The sequence below is a fragment of the Rhodnius prolixus genome, unplaced genomic scaffold (genome assembly GCF_049639745.1).
Source record: "Rhodnius prolixus isolate KJV_2025 unplaced genomic scaffold, Rpr scaffold_3, whole genome shotgun sequence".
Taxonomy (NCBI): domain Eukaryota; kingdom Metazoa; phylum Arthropoda; class Insecta; order Hemiptera; family Reduviidae; genus Rhodnius; species Rhodnius prolixus.
In genome coordinates, this window is record NW_027411603.1 from 42,552,499 (window position 1) to 42,570,584 (window position 18,086).

General features: G+C 29.7%; 1 protein-coding gene across 21 annotated transcripts in view; it reads right to left on the reverse strand.

The window, feature by feature from the left end:
* Positions 1–2,665: 2,665 nt before the first annotated feature.
* raw (NDT-like domain-containing protein raw) overlaps positions 2,666–18,086 on the reverse strand; it is a 63,251-nt gene continuing 47,830 nt past the window's right edge. For 12 of the 21 annotated variants that reach the window (XM_074125396.1, XM_074125404.1, XM_074125398.1 and 9 more), the window contains 13 exons: positions 14,814–14,922; positions 12,258–12,331; positions 10,954–11,066; positions 10,595–10,806; positions 8,974–9,082; positions 8,259–8,338; positions 8,086–8,149; positions 7,908–7,992; positions 7,686–7,829; positions 7,094–7,226; positions 6,842–6,989; positions 6,214–6,297; positions 2,666–5,426 (listed from right to left, as the gene is read on the reverse strand). In XM_074125396.1, the coding sequence (XP_073981497.1) occupies positions 5,271–5,426; positions 6,214–6,297; positions 6,842–6,989; positions 7,094–7,226; positions 7,686–7,829; positions 7,908–7,992; positions 8,086–8,149; positions 8,259–8,338; positions 8,974–9,082; positions 10,595–10,806; positions 10,954–11,066; positions 12,258–12,331; positions 14,814–14,922 (1,511 nt within the window). In that variant the 3' untranslated portion in view covers positions 2,666–5,270. Of the gene's footprint in view, positions 5,427–6,213; positions 6,298–6,325; positions 6,700–6,841; positions 6,990–7,093; positions 7,227–7,685; positions 7,830–7,907; positions 7,993–8,085; positions 8,150–8,258; positions 8,339–8,973; positions 9,083–10,594; positions 10,807–10,953; positions 11,067–12,257; positions 12,332–14,813; positions 14,923–18,086 lie in introns of those variants that run through there. The other 9 variants (XM_074125403.1, XM_074125411.1, XM_074125409.1 and 6 more) reach the window with 6 other exon arrangements.

Genomic DNA, 18,086 nt, shown 5'->3' on the forward strand with positions numbered 1-18,086 from the left:
ATTAGGGGATGAACCGCACCCCCCAGAACACCCTTAAACGAATTTTCCAAGGAAAATAATTCAAATAATAGATTAAGATCTTGAGGTAGATAAAATATCTGATCGAGGAGTACATGTCCCCACTAGGATATCCCCAGAATAAAAAAGAAAAAACACAAGCTATATTTTACAGAAGTATAAAATAAGCCCATTTACAGACTAAAAGTACTCGACAATCTAGATGACATCTGAAACACTGTAAAAATCACGAACAAGAGATTACTTCGAATAAACCAGTTACTGCGCCTCATCTAACGAACGATTCACCAATTTTTTCGTAAAACACGGTTTTTTTTGGACGATATGGTATTATTTTATATAGATGCTGCAACAATCATAAAGTCTATACAACTAACAAGTGATTCTTGTGTCAGCACATTTATAAACTAAAGCATTTAAATAAATAAGAATTATCAAGACCTTGTAACTACAGGAATTCCAAAAATTGTAATTTAATAATGTGTTAACTTCCTTAGTGGAAATTCGTACTAAAAGCATACGTCTTTTGGTAGCATTAAATGCAAACTGATGAAGATGACAGAAAGTGAACCGATTCATTTTGTTTTTGGTGCCTACTTATATTTCTGCAGGGAGTCTATGCTGCCCCGTGGAAATAAGTAGTATTAGAGATTAAACTAATATCAATAAACGATTTCTCTCCTGCAGCTTGGCTTGCGATCAGAATTGAAGTGTAAAAAGCAATGTTAATCAGGGTATTAATTACGAGGGTCGTTTGAAAAGTCCGTGCAAAGTCAGAGAGATAGCACTACTGGCGCGTATCGAGGTTATGTTTAGTTAGTAGCATCTCTTGGAAGAACACACACCAAGTTTCAGCCAGATCGGTCTATTTCTTTGTGTTTGGCATTCGTTTGAATCGAGGAAGTCGAGTGACTTTCAAAAAATGGACGAAAAAGAATTTCGTGTGTTGATTAAACACTACTTTATGAAAGGCAAAACGCCTGAGGAGACTAAAGAGAAGCTTGATAAACATTATGGCGACTCTGCACCTTCGATTAGAACAGTTTATAAGTGGTTTCAAAATTTTCGGAGTGGCCATATGGGCACAAGTGACGCTGAACGTTCTGGACGCCCTGTTGAGGTTACTACTCCAGAAATCATTGATCAAATCCATGATATGGTGATGGAAGACAGAAGAGTGAAGGTGCGTGAGATTGCTATTGCTGTGGGCATCTCGAATGAACGGGTACATAATATTTTGCATCAACATTTGGACATGACAAAGCTATCCGCAAGATGGGTGCCGCGATTGACCAAAAACGAAATTGTGTAAGGACGGTTTGCAGCTGTTCCAGAAGAATCCGCAGGACTTTAAGCGTCGTTTCATCACTGTGGATGAAACATGGATACATCACTACACTCCTGAGACCAAAGAACAATCTAAACGATGGGTTACCAAGGGGGAATCGGCGCCAAAAAAGGCGAAGACCGTTCCTTCGGCCGGAAAGATTATGGCGACTGTCTTTTGGGATTCGCAAGGAATAATCCTCATCGACTATCTGGAAAAGGGTAAAACTATTACAGGTGCATATTATTGATCGTTATTGGACCGTTTGAAAACCGAGCTGCAAGAAAAACGCCCACGATTGGCCCACAAAAAAGTCCTTTTCCATCACGACAACGCACCAGCTCACACACCTCAGCAGTTGTGGTCGCAAAATTAATGGAAATAGGGTTCCAACTCGTTTCACAACCCCCCCTATTCTCCAGACTTGGCTCCCTCGGTCTACTATTTGTTCCCCAATATGAAGAAATGGCTGGCGGGAAAAAGATTTTATTCAAACGAGGAGGTGATTGCAGAAACGAATGGCTATTTTTCAGACTTGGACAAATCCTATTATTCGGAAGGGATGAACAAACTAGAGCAGCGTTGGACGAAGTGTATAAGCCTAAAAGGAGACTATGTTGAAAAATAAAAAAGGTTTACCCCAAAAAATTAAATAGTTTTTATTTTTGCACGGACTTTTCAAACGACCCTCGTATGATTTGAGTAACAGCTGTAGTCATGGAAAAGCAAGATGCTCTCTCTTATAGACTTTCCGAAATATAGCTAGGATATTATTCGTAATTTTCCTAATATTTACAATTCTGGCTATAAAAATTAGATATTTGTATGCGAATATAATCATTCTCTTGCGTATTTTTAATAATGGATTTGGAGAATTAAGCTTGTTATATATCTTCAAAGCCCCATTCGTCTCAATAAAGTCCTAATTGAAAGGGATACTTCCTGTTCTTATTAGTTTGATTTTAGTACATTAGGCAATGACTGAATAAAAAAATCATAATAAAAATAAATACAAAAATTACTTATTTTCATTTGAACCAGATAGCCATCTATCGCAGATTAACTGTAAACTAAAATAATCGAAAAATTTATTTTTAATATTCAATAAAGATTGGTACATATTTTTATTAGTAATTCAAATTTATTTTTGTAATCGAAAAATATCAATTAGACATGTTTTAGAGAAACATTTCTCGAACAAACAGTGCAATCTGGAAAATATACTGAATTAAATAAAATAAAAAACTGAAAAAATTCTTAACACAAATAAATGAATGATATAGTTTGCGTTAGGAACGGTTTGTAATGATTAAGAAAGGCAGTTATTAAATTATTTATTGAAGCATGACAAAAATAACTGAAGTAATTTGTTTTACAAGTGTTTCCCTGCAATAAAACTAATGACGATTCTTCCACATACAGATATTTTTTTTTTAGTTTATAGTTAAAAATACATTTCAGACATTTGGATATATATTTTTCGACAAAAGTATTTTCAAAAAAAAAAAAAAAACTCAAGCATTTCTGCCATGCAACAAAACTGTACTGCTCATTAAAATAGACATAATTATTAATATTGGTATTAAATGCAATTACATTTAAGTACATACGTTAGTAACTTCAGTTTGAATGTAATTTTATATATATATAGGATTAAATAAAAAAAAAAGGAGATACTGCCCTTAACAAATATAAAGACAATATTTGCTATAAAAATTTAATAAATTACATAACTATGAGTATTGAATTCTTAAAACTTAAGGAGCGTCTTGTTATGCGTAAAAAAATAGAACAAAATTATTTTTCCATTGTAGTAATAAAACAAAAATTAAGAAAACTAAACAAAAATAACTTTGTACAAAATATGAAGTGCATTAAGAAAAAAAGAAAAGAAAAACTGACTACCATACATCGGTTACCAATAACTACTCGGCCAAAGCAAATCTCTCTCAATAGAAATATCAGGTACTTTTATCTGGTCTTTCTAAACGTGATGTCTTCGTATCTAGGTTCTGCACAATATCATGCTAAATCCTTTTTCATTTTCTCTTAACAAATTCTTTCTTAGTTTCTTATTCATTCTTACTTAAAAAAAAATAAAACAAAACAAAACACCTAATTATACAATTAATAAATTAACAGAGGGGTAAATTTATTTATTTTTTTAATCTAAAAAATTATCCTCATAAGTTATGAGGCATATTTTATAATAAGTAAGTAAAAAAAATATTTCTCTTTATTCTAAAACATACGAAAAATATTGGTTAGATAAATAAATTAAATTAAAAGCACGTTAATATTTAGATATTTAACTTTGCGTGCAAGATTACTTCACGATTTTACTGCGTTATATTACATCAGTTGTATCCATTGGTGCATCATCAATGTGCAATATCAATGCAAATAGAAATTAAATGTTGAATAATTTAAATGTGATGTTTAATTTTTTCTATAAACCATAAATATACAATCTTTTACAGAACCAATATATATAACTGAATTTAGAAGAGGATTCAATCAATGTTAAAGAATTATTTACATCTTTATCGTACATAATTTTCTTCTTTTAAACAAAATTTGGCAAAGGTTGAGGTATTAAGTTATAGTGTAGAAAAAAATACTTTTTTTACAGCCAGCTAGTTATATACTTTTACTAAATCAGTAAAAAAAAAATCAATCATCGTTCAGTAATAAATTATTTAATATTAAAAAATTTATGGTATTTATTTTATTTATGGTAGTAAGAAAATCTGAACCTTCAACAAAATAAACGAGAACTTTCATTATTTATACAACTTGATAAAAGCTTTTGACGACGCATCACTTGCTTGAAAAATAATTAAAATAATTAATTTTTATGTTGGCCTTAAACATTCTTTGAGATATCAACTTCAAAAAGATAAAATAGCATCCCGAGTTTTTACTGATAAAAGTGAGAGTTACCACATGCATCATCATTATTTGGGAATGGATATAAGATTTTTTAAAAATGTTTCTTAGATGTTTAAGGGCAGCGCAGCGCATAACGTCATATCACTTAAATATAAACGAAAATGTTTAATTGGAATTAATAATTTTCTTAATAGGCTTAATAGGATAATATTGATTCTTGGGAACTTTTTTAAATATCACAAATGATTCTTAATAATTATTTTTTTAAAATGAAAGTTCTGTAATGCAATAAACTGGATATAGAATAAAGAGAAGTGAACACAATTATGTGATGCATTAAGGAGAGAGCTGTGATGTATTACCTTCCAATAAATAATAATTTCAAATTTTCCAGGAGAATTAGGAGCACACAGAGGTGTTCTCAGATCACCCAATTACAATGTATCATATCCCTAACAAGAAAATAAAAAATAATCAACTTATCCATACAAATAGAATAAACACCTTATTTAACAAGCTGGCTGAAAAAAAAGGAGTTCCCCTAATAAATCATAAATTTTCTGGTCTTAAGGATTTAATTAAAAAACAAAAAGATTTGTCACTTCCTTCTGTTGAAAAAGAACTAGATAATTCAAAACTTGTGTGATGTAGAATTATAAAACAAAACAAATTATCAAGACAGCTTTTAAATAATAATTAATAAAATAAACAGCGGCAAATTTCTTAATGAGATTACATTGCGTTTATAAACGTTAAATCAGCTATGAAACAATTAATATTTTTCTTTTTTCTTCTTTTTTCCATTTATAAAAATAAAATAAAATAAGCCTATCTAAAAAAATAAATATATTCACAGCAAAATTTCCATCCATTAGGAGTACCTTCTTCAAATTCTCAAAATATTGTACATAGTTATTCGCCTATTAGTTTTAAAAATAATAATAATAACTTACACAAACATTTGTATGAAAAGATACACAATAGAAGTGATGTTATGTTCCATTTTTTTTTTATCTATTTTTCAATTTAAGGACTACCTAGTACTGGTATGTGGTAGAGCTATACATCTATCTACAGCATATTGGACGGCATCGGATATACTCTCTAGGACGGGCACACCTTTACGACAAGCGAGGTCTTTAAGGTAGATTCGGCCACGGTTGTAATCATTCATTGCTAACTGTGAGAACTGTTTACAAATAAAAACCAAAATTGTACGTAACAAATTTTGTATTTGTGAAATATATATAAATATATATATATATATATATATATATACAAACACACACACATATGTGCACAACGACTTTCCCTTACCCAATTCTCATAATAATTGCAAGACTTTTTTAAAAAACACTTGACTCCAAATATTGATTTCTCTCGATTAATAGTTGGTAAAACCGTAAGTACACAGAATTAACGCTTTACTAGGAGATGAATACGTTTTAGAAATAAGTTCATGCTAAAGAGATAGACAATATATAGGTTACCCATTGTATCGCTGAAAGGTTTTCACTTAGTTGCCGAAATTCAGGGAAACGCCGATTTCATTATACGAGTAAAAACGCTTACTGGAAATTCAGAACTCAGGTCACGTCTTTTTTTTTTACAAACTACTACCCAAAAATTAAAAAATTGAGAAGGTGGACCTCAAATTTCACTTAAACAGCACATTAGAGGAGAGGGTAACCACTCCCTCTCACAGAGATATAAAAAAAATGGAATCGATTCAGTTAATTAGCAATTTGACCAAAACTTAATTGCCATGTCCCAAGAGATACCTAAAGAAAAAAAAAATACTTGAACTTATTGCGTTTGAAGAAAATAGGAAGGCCTGTTTGTAAAAATAACTTTTGTACACTCAAGGAATCTCAAAACGTATATTTCCTGTGAAAAATAAAAATTTCCATTCTTGCAACAATTAGAAACAGAGAGGGAAAGAGTCTGAAAGAAACATTTAAAAATAAGAGATTTACCTTTTCATTTGAAATACAGCATGAATCATTTAGTTCCTGTATACAAATGACAACATTCTTTCCACGACCAATGTAGAAAGAGGCCTACATAAAAAAAAAAAATGATTAGTCGTAGAAAACTGTCTCAACTGTTACTCTATAACTCTATTACATACTATAGAAATTTTGAAGAATAATTTTATAATCAACAACATGCACGAAAAATGAATTACGATTTAGCTGATTTTCTAAAACAATTAAAACTAATAAAGATTACCAAACAATACAATCGTTTAGTTCATTACCAATAGATTTGAATGCACGACGTTTTTAACTTGATCGTGTTTCTAGTATAATCCAGTTTTTTTTTTTTTTTTTTCGTAACTTCGGTATTATTATTAAGGTCTTTCTTAATAGGCTTACCACAAGCTTTCAATAAATATCGTTCCCGACATGTCTGAGCCCTTCAATGACCCTCCAATATTTCATTTAAAAAACGCGCTCCAACTAAACATAGAAGTTCATAAAAAAAGTAGAAACGAAATCGTTTCAATTACTCCTCTTAAAGGTTCTAACGTTGGAACGAAGTAAATGTACAACTTTTACTTTTTTTTAAAAAAAAAATCAATTTCTTGCACATCACACTTACAATTGCCATTGTTTCCAATCCTCGAGAGTTGGAGGTTATTATAAAAAGTAGTAAAGAACTATTTTCCATTATGTCTGCCTCTTTTGGAGCTGCTTTACTATTTTTTAATAAACCGCATTCTGCCATTATATACTTCAGGCCACTTTTCCTAAAAATGAAATTTATGGATAAATAAAAACCATTCGAATATTTGATCTATAAAAATATTTCTATACAAATTAAAATATTTTCTTCATTATAAGGAATACATACTTGAGAATTGGTTCAGCAATTGTTCCTTTCCATTCCAAATCAAAACAAGAACCACCAATATATAAATCAAAACAAGAAGGATGAACATATTCATGATTAGCTGTTAATTCTGGTTTGCAACAACTTATGTGCCCTGGAAAAATAAATTAAAATAATTTTAATTAAAAAAAAAAACAGGTAAATAATCTTTATTTTTAAACAAAATGTTAGGGATATTCTAATTTTATTTTAAAGAATAATGAAACCATTAATTAAAACTACATAATCAGGTGGTACTTTCTGCGGTTTTTGCTAGCTATTTAATCACAAATGTTTAATTTCAAAACATCGAAAATCTTCAAAATTGTAACATTCCAATAAAGCCAAATAAGTAATAAGGTCAAGTAATTACTTTTTTAGAAAAACTATAAGTATATGACAGAACTAATTAATAAAATAATTAACATTAGTATTTTATTGCATCAAGGTTTTTAAAAAAAATTACTTAATAAAATATTTAATGGTAGATTTGATAGACTAATGTTTTTCAATGGGAAAAAAACTAAAAAAAAAAAAACAATATACCTTGATGCAAAAGCAAGGATGTTAGTACCTAGGAAAGAGCAGATTGGTCGAAATATGCTATAGAATGGCGAAAAAGGATGCTCACTTTCTGTAGCTCCGTTCTGCTGCTTTAAGTCTTTCATCATTACACAAAACTGTTCAAAATTTATTTTGTTACAATCTGAACTGAGTTCTGTGAAAAAATAATCTATTTGTATAAATAGTTAACAAAAAATACACACAGAAAAATTGTATCAATAAAATAATTTACCCTTCTCCAATTCATGATTTCTCTTTACATTTTGCAGATCTTTAAGTGTCTTCTTATTAGTTACTAAATGATAAGCGAGGTATACCTAAAAAAAATATACATTATTTTTCTTAACTTAACAAAGTAATATTTAAAAGAAAAAAATACACACAAAACAGTTGAAACATTAAAACCTTACATCAGCGAGGTTAATTTCTCCTTCTCCATTTTTATCTAATAATTCAAAAATTTCTCTCAACTTCCTAAAATTCATTTTTTTTTTGTAAACATAATATTATGGTTATATCCGCCAAGTGAAAAACAAAAACTAAATCTTATAGAGTTTTAAGAAACAAAAGCAAAAATACTCACTTCCTTTTTTCATTGTCCGGGAGATTAACCTTTTGTAAGGCATTAATTGTTCCAATCACTTTGGGTTTTTGATTCAATAACTGTAAAATATGTTAGGTACTAAATTAAATAAATATTCAGCTAGAGGCTCTAGACCAGTGGTTCTTAAAATAGGGGTTTTAGTCATCTAGTAATTTATTTTATAAATGCAACTCGGCTTTAAAACCCGTTAACATTTTATAATCCTGCCATATGTATCTTCTGAGGACATGCACATTTGACTCCCTTTATATGTAGTCACTTTTTTACATTTCCATTGTAAATTACTTTGTTCATGGAACGATGATTTTGAAAAGAAATTATCAAACGTGAATATTAATCAACAGAGTGCCATAATTTTAAGGGTCTTCATCAGTCAAAGAAGCCTAGCGTTGATGATACTACAAAAATGGCATTATTTATTTTTAACAGTCTAGCATAATGAAACATTAACTAATATAATACATATAATCTTTCCATAATATCGTACTAGACCATTTATATTAAAGTATTAAAAATAAAATAAAATTATATTAATTTACAATTAAATAGTTAGATGTTATTTAATTTTTCACAAAAAAATCTTTTATAATTATTGATTGTATTTACATAGAAATATAGAAAAGGCCAAACCCAAAGTTTAAGAAGCACTGCTGCTCTAGGCCATTGTTAAAAAAGTTTTGTATTAATGCATTACCTCAGCGGTCCAATGAATAGCAGTTGTAATACTAGTAAACACAGGAATGCCTTGACGTTCTACTAAATCCTTTAAAGTAGCTAAACCACTGCATAACTCTTCAAATTCTCTGTAATAATCATACATATGTTAATTATAAAATTTTAAAAACCTATTTTCTGAATAATATAGAAAAATGTTTAAGCAATTTATTTCTAGAATATAATTACTATTTGTGACTTACCTGCCGCAACAGTAACATAAATAAGATATAGTATGTATCAGTTTTGTTTGCCTGATTGTATAAATTCCTCTTCTGCTGCAGACTTGCTTAAGAATTTCAAGTAAGGCTCCTCTCCAACCCAAAATTAATCTACTTCCAAATTAGAGAGAAACACCAACAGTCTCATAACAATGATTCGCAATAACATTTACCTTTCGGTCTCCAAACTTTCATTTTTCTTTCACTTTCTTTCAGGAACAGACCTTCTTCCATGCAGCCATCGTGGCCTGCCCATCTCACGGTATCTGAATTCATTTAGTCTTTTAGTTCATCTTATAATCCACTATTCACTTTTCTTAACTGGATTAAGTATCATTCTCGGGATTATTCTCTCAAAGACGATTAACGCTTTCATTCAAGAAGTTTCAGTTACGATACAAGAATCAAACCGGTCGTATTAATGTTTAATTTAATTTAAATTTGGTGATCCTGAATTAGATTCAGCTATTCGAATTAGAACCTCTGGTTTGTCTTTTATTTATTCGTGATTTGGATCGTTCAATTGTTCTCTCTTTTATCTTTTAAATGATTTTTTAATCTAACTTTCTATCACCACCATGCTTCTTGCTGCTTACTCCATGTATATGATACCAGTGTCACCACTTTTAAATAAGTAAATATCTTAAATTTAAATAACTCTTGCAGAAGATTCAGAAGGAATTTGTCCTATAAAAAATCACATACTATTCTGCAGAAAAATGATGTAAAAAATGAAAGCTGTTGGTAAAAGTCTCTCGCTTGAAAATAGTGAATGACCTTGATAAAGAAATGGACTTGATTCTAAAAAAAATTGTCTATACGAATATAAATTGTTCAATTGGATATTCGTTGATTAATTGTGAGCTAAGAAAGTGAGGAAAGAAGGTGCACATTTTACCTTTAAAGTCCATGGAACCATTTTTTAAAATAGTCGTATACATTGGATGCTAAAACTTGTATAGTACAGTACAATAGCATAATAAGGAAGAAAGTCAATTCGTAAATTGTACTAAAAAAATCTGTCGGATGGGCATCCGTTTTAAAAAAGAAAATGTTTCCACTCAGGGTGATTTAACATCTAATTTTCCTCAGGCCCAATTTAGTACACGTTTGCGCTTGAGTACCTTCAGGCGAGAATTATCGCAAATTGTAAAGTTGAGCGCAACTAATTATTGCTTTATAACAGATAATACTTGATTATAAATTATTACTGAGACATTCTTAAAGCGTTTGAATATAAATGTTTGTCTTTTTGATGGCAGTACACGTAGATTTAACGGAAAACAGTTATATATAGAAATTGATCAAAACCTTTTAGGTTACACATATAGCTATACCAAAAATAAACTATTTTGTAAATATGTACATTTATTTACTGACGTGTGAGTTATTGTTTCACCAGCAATCGGCTCTTGTTCACGATATGAATCCATTACTAAGACTAAATTTCTATGAGCACCAGCAAAGTTGGCAGCTTCCACTATTCCGACAACATTACGAGTTCTTCTATCTAAGACATAGAAGAGAATACAGGCACTTTCTTTCGCATTATGTTCCACTGTAACCAAATCTGCACTCCATTCTGAAACTTGCTGAAACAACAAATATTGTTACTTGACCTGTTGATAATATGTAAAACAGTAACACTAAGTAAAGTTTATTTCTGTACTTTCTTAACGTATTCTGTATAAATGAAAGAATAATATTCTGTTTCTTTAATAATACAAATTCTTACTTACAGGATTATAATATGTGATGCCAAGGGATTCAAGTAGAGGTATTGCTACATCCTGCCGCCAAGTTGTGGGATTACAAGAACCTCCCAGGAAGACATCATGGGTCACATTACATTCTAGAGACAAACATTAAAGTAATAGTTTTATTGAGCGTAATACTGCTTGAAAACTTATAAAAACAAGAATATAAAACAACTCTAAATGAACCCATCTTTGAATAGTGGGATTCTTATGATGCTTAAACAGAAATAATCCATTCTTTTTCATAATAAATTTAATTTTAACATAGTTAAATGTTAAAGTAAAAATTCCAAAAGCCTGGGCTTCATTAATGTAAAAACGGTGTATGCAATAAATAAGACGCAGATAAAAGAAGTTCATTATACCGATGTGTGTAAGTTTATTTTATGTGATGTGCATTAACTTGACATGATAAGATATAACTTCCATTTGTGTTTATTATTATTATTTTAGAAATCACTATTTTATACAAAGAGATATCGATTTTTGGATTCTGTTATTTATTTGTTCAATTTATTTCTCCTTTTCCTAAAAATATTACCATCTGCTATTTTTAAAATTTCAATGCGGAAAGCCCCCTGTAAAATCTTGAGAAAACGTCTGGAATAAGAATCTTTCCTACATAAACCAGCGATAAATTGTTAAGAAAGCCCAAATTTTGGAATTAAAAAGAAATTAAACATTATGTACTTATTTAATGCAGCAAAGCTCTCTAATGATTAGATTTCCTCTATACTGCGAACCGGTATGAACGAATGTATTCAACATTGCTAATCAGAAATACTCTGCGTCTATAGTGAACACCAAAAACGAGATCTTTTCTATCAGCTAATGCACAATCCAATAAGTAGAAATTAAACCAACAAAACACTCAAGAATTTAAGGGAATTTAGTTATTTCCTCAACCGTAAAAACGAAAAGGTACCACCGGTACTTTGTTCGATCGATAGCTTAATTTCTTCAATAACATTAAAGAGAAAGTTTAAGAATTCTTTGCTTCTTATCTAAGGAAGGTGAGCAGAGGGAATTCAATGGAAAACTAAAATGTATAACAGTTTCTGGGCAGGTACTTTGAATATAAGCATTAACTTTATTTATTTATTTTTTAGCAATAAAATGTTATTTTAAAAAAAAACAACTAATTTTCTTGGTCCATTAAACTGCTTAAGTTATAGCTGAGAAGTTCACATTTTTTTTAAGCCAAGATAAAAACTATTTTTCGTTTCTAGTGATTCACTACATTATAATAATATAGCACATAACTCTTTTAAAAAGTTATAACATACTTGACATTTTCCTGGGCCTTTTTTTCTTTTCATGACCATTTCTCTCATATGCTCGTCCTATCTGTTTGTTATTCCTATGTATAAAACAAAAGAATAAATATTAATAGTTACAATTTTTGTCTTTTATCTCAAAAAGAATGTAAATGTAAATAGACAAAACAATATGGTTCTATTTTATCTTGAAGTTCTAAAAGAAACTGTTTAATTGATAATAGAGGAAAAAGACAATTTGTAAGTTGTATGTATGTAAACATAGTAAAATACTAGTGTTTCAAACTTAATGTGTTTTTTTTGACCAAAAAGTCTTAGATTTACATATTTTGGTACCAAGAGGGTTCGATAAATTCCCGTACACCCTTATATACATGCCCTAATGGACAGAAACTGAAACTCTTGTATTCATTTGTACTTCTATATTTTGGTACCGTCCATATAAATAAGAAGTTTTTAAAAAAGAAATCCTAGCAACCTTTTTGGCAAAAAAAAAAAAAAATGACAAAAACATTATGCAATCTGAAATTCAGCAATAAGTATAGAAAACACTACAAGGCTGAAGCATTTATTGTGTATACAAGGTATTGTAGAAGAAGAGTTAACAAGCACGCAGGCTGTTTCCTAGAAAAATTTAAGTAAATGTCTCTCTCATACTTTTTCTATAAAATGTAAAAAAAGTTCAGTATAATCGTACTTTCGGTTAATGAATTTTAAGTCGAAATTCATATTTAATTTATTTTTTTCACAAAACTCAACTTCAAGTATGAACTCTTGTCGCACTTATACACCATACGTTTAGCCTCCAAGCACCATACCAGACTATACATTAAAGGTGAAAAGTTTATTTTCGACATAGAACAATGCCGTTGTTGCTCACTTGGACATAGAGAGGATGTTGTTCACTTTCTGGTAAACTGTCCTTTATATTCTACAGCTAGAACTAAATATTTAAGTAAATATATAAAGAATGTGGACGACTGTAGTAATGTGATCACCATACTGGATATTGTTTCTATTGAACAACTCAATGATATTTACTTCTATATTCATAGCAGCCTTAACTTAAGGAAATTAAAGTTACAAATTTAACTGATTATAAAAAAAAAAAAAGAAAAAAAAAAAAAAAAAAAAATGTATAAACCTAAATGTGTGATTTTATAATATTCAAAATTCATTTAGTATCCTGTGCTGGTTCATTTAGATTATTTTCTTGTAATATTATTATTATTATTACTAAGTATTGGTTTTATTTTATCTAAGTTATTATACTGATAAAGATGTTACTTTCTGTTTCTTTTTTATGTAATTTCATTTTTTGTTTTGTTTTATGTTCTTCAATTTTGTAAATACTTATGTAAATACTTTACCCAACTCCCTACAATAAGCCTCAGGCTTTAATGTAGTATAAAATAAAAATAAAAAAAAAAAAAATTATACACCATACGTGGGCACTTCACAGTTCTATTTTTACAATTTTAAGTTAGAAAAGACTCCAAAAACGCTAGTGCGACTTAGATTTTGGAAAACTTGATGTCTTATAATATAGGATTGAATGCAAAAGTGTACAAAATTATTAATTGAATGGACTTAGATAAACTGTAGAAATAAAAGGTAGGATTTTAAACAGAGAATACCAACTCATTTCAATCTAATTCTGACCAAAAATCATAAATAGTATTCTAATCTAATCTAGTAATATAAATGCATAAAGGCACGCACGTTACAATGTAGACAAGCAAACACATGATTGGAGAAGAGAGACATCCCCTTAGCACCTACAACATTCTGCCAAACACGGAAAGGAAATTAACTAAATCTTCAGAGATCTTGTCGAGTAGCGGATACTATCCGCTTACCTCGAATACGAACATTACAATGACACTTCCAACACTCAGAATATATATATGCCCTGTCGATGTAGTTGATGTGTGCAAGGGTTTTTACGCGAACCCATGGGCAAATTCTAGTCGGTTCTCTCTTTCCACACTTTCTAGTCACCTAAATTCCGTAATCAAACACAAAAGAGCAGCAATAGATCTTTTAGCAGCAGCAGATTTGTTTTGTTAAATATGAGTCTCCGGAAATCTATATTTCAAAAATTTGACATAGATAAGCAATAATGTTAACAACTAATTTTTCTATGAATAGTTGAATTATGACATGGATGAGAAAAATAACTATTGAGAAGAGAATTAATTTGCTAAAATTATGATTTTTATTAATATTATACGAATTCAAATAATTTTAAATTACAATATTTAAATTATTTTATTGTTATACATAATAAAGAAGTTGGAATGACTGATGATTATTTATAACCATGACGTAACTAGTAAACAGTCTTTATTTAACCATGTGTGTGCACCGATTGAGGAACTCTAGTAAACATTATAAGTTTCTCTTTTCTTTATCTTTTTCTAAGTACATTCTTCTTTTTTGTACATTTTTATTATCCTAACTTAATGAACATAGATTGATTAAGTAAAATATTTAAATATATATGACTTTTATGAATGAACGGTTTTAATTAATGAATATTGGTAGATTTTTTTAGTTCTTTACCTTCTTTCATGAGAGCGCTTAATTTGAGAAGCAAAGTTGTAAAATTCTCCATATGTGAGATGCGAGCCTCTCTCGGCTAACTCTTTTGCACATTCAAGCATTTCTCCAACTAGAAATAAACAAATAAATAAATATAAGATAAATAAAAAATTAAAGTAAATCAGAGAAATTAAACTGAGTAAATATGACATTCAACTACAATCTTTATAAAAACATATCTATAATACTCTCAAAATAATTCATTATTTATAATAAGATGGGCGAAAAAATAAACTTTATACCTCAATAAATTCATTTCACATATACAATAAAACTACAAATAATACGAATTTACAGCAATATTGTAAAAAAGGAAGTTTGGGAAAATATTGACTAAATATAATACTGTAGCCGAACCTTGACACACTAACATAAAGCTGGTTCAATGTTTTTTTTTTGCAGTGGTAACCCACATGCCTATTTCAATGCCAATACTACAACCCTCATTATTTCAATTTTGGACAAAATAAAGTATTTTCCTTCAGTACCCCATAAATTTAGAAGACATTTAACACTGAAATATAAATTTGGAAACAAGAATTCCGTTTTAAATATTTGTATTATTAATTTTATTGACCTCAGAACAGAATGATAACAAACTTATGATCTTTTATTTTTGTAACGTTGTAATGAACGAACAGAAAGACCTTCATAAATATTTTGATTATATTTACATCTATCTCTGTTTATTTATTCAACATGGTAACATTAAGATATGCTCATAATGATATTTGTTTTATTATTTAAAAGAAAGAAAAATTTAATTTCGTCTTTTAACATTTGTGCTAGGAGTGTTGTTAAAAAAATAAAATAATTTTAAGTGACCTTACTGTAAATCTTATAGTTCTAAAACAATTTGCTTCAAATTCGAATTATTATGAAACATTAGTTGCCTTCAATATTAAATTACACTTGTAAACGCACTCATGTGAAAAGCTGGACAATAAAATTTCCCCAGAACCAATGGCGCATCCAGAACGTCCAATTGAAAGGGCAAAGCAGAAAAGCTCAGTATCTGGGAGACAGTCAGTACACACTTCACAGTCAATAACTTTTGATATTGACACAATATGGAAAAGAAGTCAGAGGTATTGCTGATTAAATAATTGTTTAATCAATACTAAGAGAGGAAACCACTAAAAATGTCAATATTATTGTATTGCATCAATGTGCAATAATATTTATAGTAACTGATCGTAATTGTATCGGGTGCAGTTGAGGACATAAAATTATTGTGATAATATAAACAACAGAATAAAACTAAACAATTTCATACAGTTCATCTTGAAAATGGGGCAATTAACTACTTAAATAAAAACGAAAAATTGAAACTCTGTACAATTACACTGTCTTCTTATGGACCAGTACAAGAAAATAAAATGTCTTTTGTGAAACTCCTTACTCAATAAATGAGAATATTGTCAAAGTTGCTTCGGTATAACGTTAAATTAATATTAGAAATTTTAGCAATATAATTAAATCCCACGGTAGCTGGTAAAAACAAACATAATAGTACGCAGGCGGTACTTAAAAAATGACTAAAGGCTTCATTTAGAAAAAATAATCATTACTTGAGTAGTTAGCAGGTTTGGAAGAGTATACACCATTTCTAGAAATCTTTCATATTATTTTTCAGGGCGACATCCTTGGGGAAACCTCAGAGGATAGCGGGGCATTGAGAGAGATTTTTATTATGGATTTCCGGCTCCTCTCTCTTCCTGGAACTTACCTATTGTGCGTACTTCTTTTGGTTTGAGAGAAGACTATCCTTAATATTTATTTCGCTAGTATATCTCTAAGGAACACTTCAAAAAGATTTCGTTCAAAATATATACTTTATTTTACAGATTTTTCATCAGACTTAAGATCTATTCGAAAACGATTTGTATGATTTTCTTTAAATTTTATACCCACTTAGAAATAGTTAGGCCTTCCAAAATTATGGAAATGAAGGTAAAGAAAATATTTGAGTTTGGCGAGAATGTGTAGTTTTTCTTAATATCATGTTCAATGATTTGATAATATCTTCAATTAAATTCAATGAAGTAAGATGTTTAATTTGATGATAAAAAATGATATAAACTCTTATTTAAATAGGAATTAATAATAATATCTTTTGATTTACTAATTGCAAATAATTAAAGGTCAAAGATATGAAAGAAGGTGGCAATTTTCGCCATTACTTCAATTGTTACGTAAAGGAATATTTATTAAATTAACTATTTTTTTTTTTGTTTATATTGAATTAAGGACACGATGTAATCCTTGAAGTTAAACAGGCTGAGTGGAAGTTAGTTGTAGTAAACGAAAATAGAGAAGTGTGCCAAGTTGAGACACAAAACTATGAGTTTTATCATTCCCCACCTACATCTACTCATTCGCCATTTTGATATAATTATTAGCTCTAAGAATTGAAAATACTTAAACTTTCTTTTATAAATGCGACGATATTTGTCAAGATGTTCAAAATGGAGCCGAAGGGTACCAAAAGTTGGGAAAAGATTCAAAATTTCCTCTTAAAGCAATTTAGCGAAAACCTGCTGACTAAGGTAGATTCCGCTGTTGTCGTCCTTGCTATTAATTAAACTAGCCTACGTACACTCCATAAGAGCTCCATTAGGATCAACCTTGAACATATGTGCAACAGAAAGTCCCAGCACCATACATAAGGACGTACAAAAGGGGCATTATCCAAGTAAATGTTATAATTGGACACTGCGATTGATGTGAGAATAATTAAATGCAATGAATTAAAAACCAAATATGTACTTGCATGTTTGGATATCAAAGGTAATAAGATCTACTTTATATACCAATAAACGTGAAATCTGCATTGAATTGAGACAGAGAAGACCTAAACCCAATATCTATTAAATCCCAGAGCATAGAATCTGGTGTGACGCAAATGTGATTTCGTGTAGCAATCTGTAATATTCGCCTTTTACCACGGAACTCCCTTACAGACGATTTCCGATCATTTCACCACAGACAAATTAATCACTAAAATTAATATGGTCCCAGTAGTTAACCCACTGACTTCTTTACTAGAACAGAGAATAGAAACGGTTTTATTAAGTCTTATAAACATTACTCTTCTACGGTACATCCTCCAGTGAAGACCATACGGTGGAAAAACTATACTCGCGTGGGCACTCGATAGTTTAGAGCTATTGGAGATTCATCACAATAGTAACAGACAAAAGAAAATCTCTTCATTTCCATCTTCATACTTTC